General features: G+C 54.1%; 1 protein-coding gene across 1 annotated transcript in view; it reads right to left on the reverse strand.

The window, feature by feature from the left end:
- The window catches only part of BMP6 (bone morphogenetic protein 6), a 152,300-nt gene extending 146,976 nt beyond the window's left edge, over positions 1–5,324 (reverse strand). The window contains exon 1 of the mRNA XM_044773269.2: positions 4,548–5,324. Coding sequence (XP_044629204.2) covers positions 4,548–5,190 — 643 coding nt within the window. The 5' untranslated portion in view covers positions 5,191–5,324. The remainder of the gene's footprint in view (positions 1–4,547) is intronic.
- Between the last annotated feature and the right edge of the window lie 676 nt (positions 5,325–6,000).

A 6,000-nucleotide genomic window follows, 5' to 3' on the forward strand; every position in this document is an offset into this window, starting at 1 on the left:
AACCAGAGGAAACACCATCCGAGGTCTAAACAATGGTATCTGCTTGCCCTTTGATCTGAGTTTAAGAACACTTTGTCCAACTTTTCTGTTGAAATACCACTGAATTTCACATTTACTACTTGAAATCTCTTCAGGAGAACATCCACGGTTTCTCTGAACCACACTCTTGCTACCAGATTCTCCACACTATTTTTGCTGTGAGTAGCTTGCAGGCATGGATTTATTTTCTGCTAACAAAAATCTTCATAAGTACAGGCAGCTTAAATGAAAAATAGTACTACTGATCCGATGTTTATGAGAAAAAGACAGTACAGCGTATCTGGTTACAAACACAAGTAGGGAGTACTCCATTTTTCTTCTAATTTATGTTTCCCAGGAGTAATTCTGCTCAGAAGATTGCCAGTATTTTTAGTACAATAAGTTTCTTGTTTCTGGTGACTTGTCCTAATACATACTGATTCCCTTTTCTGAGCATAATTTGAGTTTTTTATTTCATTTTATCCTAGCATCTGGAGATCAACACCTCATTAATTCAAGATAGATAAACGAAGTCTGAAATGCAGAGATTTAAAGAAACTTTTGCATTACTCAAATATGATGCATATTACAAACTCATACACATATGGGTAACTAATACAAAAGAGATATATTAATAAAGCATTATGATATACATCAAATACCATGGACCTCAACGTCCTAAATGTCTTCACTTACTTCAAACATTTTACTTAATGAAAATCAGGTATACCATCTCTAAATGATCAGGCCTTCCAGATTAGTGAAATGTGAATTTTAAATGAGGGATATGTGTGTATTTTCATTAATTCAATCTTTATTCTGAAGCACCTTCTACATGCTCAGCGTTACGTTAGGGATTTAAATTACAACAGCAGATAAGCCTGGTTGCCTTTTGAGGCTGAGGGGTGACAAACAAATGAGTAAGCAAATTTAAAAGGAAAAAAATGCATATACTCCTTGTGATAAGTGTCACAAAGGAAATCAACAGGGTGCTAGGATGGTAAAGAAGAGGGTTCGGGTTGGAGGCAGCCCCAGTTTCTAGAGAGTGCTTAGAGAAGGCTTCTCTGAGAAGGTGAATTTTAAGCTAAGACCTGAAAGATATTCCAGGCTACTTCTCCAAGGTCACCGAATTGGCAAGCTTCCTTATTAGGCTGCCAAGACATTTTTAGCAGTAGAAAACAAGTAGAAAATGGCACCTATGGCCCTGATTGAATGCAGGTGCATGAGTGCACCCAGCTTGCCCAGGCACTCTGCATGCCAGCCATTCAGCTCGAGGGAGTTTAAACATCCCCAGCCTGTTCACCCAGGGAGAGTCAACACAAACAGCGGTGAGCTGGTCGAATGACCAGCATTTGGGATATGCAAGAGAAATTTATCCTGTTGATTCATACTTCCTGATAGCCACTCTGGCTGACAAGGCTCAGGGTATTTTAAACGTATCTCATGAGTAAAATATTCCCCATCCCAGGGAAGAAGGATGTTTACAACGATGTAACACTTTCCCTCATCCTTTCAGCTTATAACCTACCTAACTCAGCAGGTGGAAGAGCACTTTAAAGCACAGTGCTGTAACAGGTATCTTTCTATAGGTCCTTTAATGAGGCACTGAACGCAACAGCTAAAAAGCCAGCCACACAGATTAGGAGATCTGTGGCATTCTCCCAACATTCTTAGAGAATCCACATTGCTAAGCAATTACTTTCTTCAAATGAACTGTCCTTTTAATGCTCAGAGCTATGATAATCAGATTTTATCACATTTCAGCCTCTCATTATGAAATCCCCCTTTTCTACTGCTAAATGGATGAAGATTAAGTAGAACCGCTTGACTGGCAGGTGGCGTGGCTTATGACTTGGACTCTACTCACCTGCAAGAGGTTTTCTCCTCTAACTACCCATGTGGAGTCCAGGACTGGACCTAGACAGAGTCATAACTTGCAGTCAGAAAGCCCAGGGGCATGACAGGAGGCGTCTGGGCAGAGGTCGCTCCCCAGGAATCTCCTTCAGTTCCGTATTAGCCTATCCCACACCTGAAATTACACTATTGTTGAGTTCTCTTGGAATTTTTCAGCAGTATTTTTTGGATCTTCAAAAATCCTTTATGAAAAATGAAACTCTGTCTAGGGAGATACTATGTTAAACCATCACCTTGGCAGGCTCAGTTGACAACCAGCTTCAAGCAGTATGACTCAGAAGCAGTATGTACCTGTAAACCAGGAAAGGTCAGAAAAGCAAGGAACAAGGAGAATTTGGAGGTCATTAAACACAGTCAATGGCACCATACTTTACAAACTTGCCTCAAGCCAACTGTCACAATTTCAAAGACTATCTAAGCCAGTGGTTCCCAAACAATGGAATCACCTGGGGATCTTTAAAAATACTGATCCCTGGCTTCCACCCCACACATTCTGATTTCATTGGTACGGGTACCATCTGGGCCTGTGGACGTTAAAAGCCCCCAGGTGATTCTAATGCGCAGCAACATTTGGGAGCCACTGACATAAGAAAGCACTGCTTAATTTAATCTCTTGCTGGGATGATTTATTGATTTCTTTCAGACATCAGGATCTCCTGTGCCAGTGCTTCTCGACCACGGCAGCACATTAGAAAAACCCAAAGCACTTAAAAAAAAAAAAAAAAAGCCAGCACCCACCCTCAAAGATTCCGACTCAATCGCTATTGCTCTGGGGAGCAGCCCCAGCATCCCTTCGCCCTTCAAGTGCCCCCAGGTGATACTAATGGGCAGCCAAGATTGAGAACCACGGTCCAAGCCCAGCAACAGTTTTCCAGAGACTGTAACGTGATCCTCCGTGAAGAAGCCCTAAGCGCCACTCTTCCTCCACTTTGTCCAGGTTGGGACTATCCCCAAGAGGCAATAAAATATCTCCCCAAGGCTGTCAGGAAGCTTGGGGGAGGGGGCAGGTGAGGGCAAGAGGTGAAATTTATTAAACCAGAAGCAGCAGAGACGTTAGAATAAGGAATAGCGCTGGTCCTCCGCACCCTTCTCCCCGCCTCTCCAAATTTTGTTGACTGGCATGAGAATTTCCTTAGAATGCTTCCTGGAGGTGGCTCAACCTTGGATTTGGTTCCAATAAACTGTGAAAATTCTTGTCCAATCAGAACCCCTGGCATTGCAAGTAGCAAGACTGACAGGCCGTGAGCCTCCACTCCCTGTGAGATTCTGTTGCATGAATTTCCCAGGGGGATTTTTGCACCACTTGGATGCCAATCGTTCTGCTCCACATCCTCCCAGACCTCCCCCCACGGCCCCGACTCCTCCTTTCTTCCCCCAAAGCTCAGCGGAGTTGAGAATCAGCTCACAGATATACTTGTAAAGAACTCGCCGAAACATTTTACACGGGAATCATTCAAGTAAATAATGGCCTTAAGTGACGGGCGGACGTCTTTGGCGTGGCTTGGAGACGTGTGGCAAGTGTCTGCTAACCCACTTTGGGGCCTGGGCAGAGCCACGCGTCTCACACGGGAAAGGAAGTCCGCGGAGACCCACCCCACAAAGCTGCGGCCCCGACTCCGGCCGTGGCTCTGCAACCCATTTCTCCGCCGAGAGCGCGTCCCCTACATGCCTTTGTCCACACTGAGTCAGTTTATGAATGAAGAGTAGCACAAATCCAAGGCATTGATTCTGAAAAAAAGTCTTCCTTACACCGTTCCCATTTACAGATGAGAAGACTCAGGGGGAAGAAAGGCTCTGTGACTCCGTCCGGGTTTGCCACAGAACATTTGTGGCGGAGCCCGATTTAGCCGCCCTTGAATTTCCATTCTGTTGCCTGGCAACCGGTTCAGACCAGCTCAGCGCCCAACGCCGGCCCCTAACTAGCACCCTTTCTCTGCCCGTAAAGTTGGGCAGCAGAGCTCAAAAAGTTGAGCCTTTGGGCGCACTGGCCAAAGGCAAGTGAGCAAGGGCAGTAGCTGGGGTACCCCAACTCGGCTCGGGATCCCGCCCAGACTGGCGCACCTTGCTCTACAACCTTCCTCCCCCAATGCCACGGATACCACTTAACACAATCATGTCAAGTTTCCGAAGTTCTCAGCGGCTGTCGGATTCCCCAAAAGTCCCGGTGGGAAAACGCCCTCAGCGCGTTAAGGGTGCAAAAGAAAAGAGTCAGGAGGGAAAAGAATGTTGCAGAGCCTTCTTCTTCCCAGCTGGCCACACTTCAGCCGGACTCTTCTACCACAGTCGGGTTAAGGTGGCGCGAGCCGGGCACTGTTGGGAAAAGCACGGAACTGCTCCAGGCGCCCGCAAAGACGCGCCTGCCCGGCGCCGCACTCCGGAGCCCGCGCCCGGCCCCCCGCCGCCCCCTGCGCCGCCGCGCGCAGCCCGGCCCGCGGCACGGAGGACCGCGCGAGCCGCCCACCGCCGCGCAGGTGGCGGGAGCGCAGCCTGCTGTCCTCGCGTCCCCGCCGCGCCAGGAGCTCCTCCACTCTCACCCCACCCCACCCCCCCGCCCCGGGCCCAGGCAACTGGAAAGGGGGGAATGTTCTCGCCGTTACGCTACCCCAAATCCTTACCCAGGTTCACAAAGCTCATGACCATGTCGGCGTCGTTGAGGAAGGCGCTGTCCTGCGCGCTGGTCAGTGGGGTCGCGGCGCCGCCGCCGCCAGGTCCCGGAGCCAGGAGGCTCTTGCGGTTGAGGGGGTGCGCGGCTCCGGGGGGCGGCTGCCCAGGCTGGGGCGAGCCGGCTCCTCCGCGGGGCGCGGGCGGCCGCCTCTCCTCGTCCGACGGCCCGTCCTCGTCGTCGGCGGCGGCCAGGGCGTTGTAGAGATCCAGCATGAAGAGCGGCGCGGACTTCAGCCGCCCGGGAGGGGGCTCCCCGCGAGGCTGCTGCTGCGGGAGCGCAGGGGGCTGCAGCTGCTGGAGGCCGTGCAGGGGCCGCGGCCGGTGCGGGAGCCCCAGCACCGAGAGGATCTCCTTCTGCATCTCCCGCTTCTCGTGCGTCTTAAGCCGCCGATAGAGGAAGCCGGAGGAGGAGGACTGCGGCGGCGGCGGCGGCTGCTCCGCGTGGCCCGGGCTCCCGCCGTCCCCCAGCAGCGCCCCCCCGCCGGTGGCGGCGGCGGCGGGCAGCGACGGCCGCAGCGGCGGGGGCCCGCAGCAGCTGCACAGCAGCCCCCACCACCAGCACAGCCACTGCGCCCTCCGCGCCAGCCCCGGCATCCCCGCCCGACCGGGCTGGCCCCGCGGGCCCCGGGAGGCGTGGAGCGGCGGAGCGAGGCCGGAGCGCGGCCGCTGTGGCCCTTGGCGTGAACAGCCCCCGCCACCTCTCGGCGGGCTCGCTTCCCGTTTCTGGCCCTCAGTCCTTATCTCTCATGGTCCTCCGGGGCGCCCCCAATTGCCCAGACTGGAGGGGAGGCGAAGAGGGCGATCACCGGGAGAACCCCTTGGAGGGGAGGACGGGGAGCCCCACACTCCCGCGCAGGTCTCTGGAGGCGCAAGGTCCAGGCCAGGTGCGTCCGAGTCGGGGCTGCGCTGCAGCCAGCGCCCTCGCCCCTGAGCGGGTCACGGCGCGGTCACTCTCGGGCCTCCCTGCCTGCGCACGTGCACTGCCCCGCGCCCTCCGGGGCGGCTGAGTGGGACCCGGGACGGCGGGGGAGCAGGGCCGCTCACCAGCTGGGGGGGATGCCGGGCATCATCCCGCGCACGCCCCTCCTTGGCTCGCACCGCCGCCGTTTAGTTTACCCGGCCGTAGGGCCCAGGCTGTGGCGACAAAGCGTTCCGAGATGCCAATCTTCTCCGCGAGGCTTAACTTCCTTCTCGCTCACAAACTCCGCGCCCCTCCGCCCTCGGGCACTGTCGCTCCCCCTCAAAATCTCCGCGCTCCGCTCGACTTCCCAAGCGGAGGCGGCAAGGAGCTTGCTTTCCGTTCAGTGCTCGCCTGGCTGCCCCGCAGACCCCGCTCGCACAGGGGATGGGAGGGAAGGGGACCGGTGCGCGGAGCAGTGGCCCGCGGCGTCGGCGCCGAAATTC

Source organism: Equus asinus, chromosome 8, assembly GCF_041296235.1.
Source record: "Equus asinus isolate D_3611 breed Donkey chromosome 8, EquAss-T2T_v2, whole genome shotgun sequence".
NCBI lineage: Eukaryota > Metazoa > Chordata > Mammalia > Perissodactyla > Equidae > Equus > Equus asinus.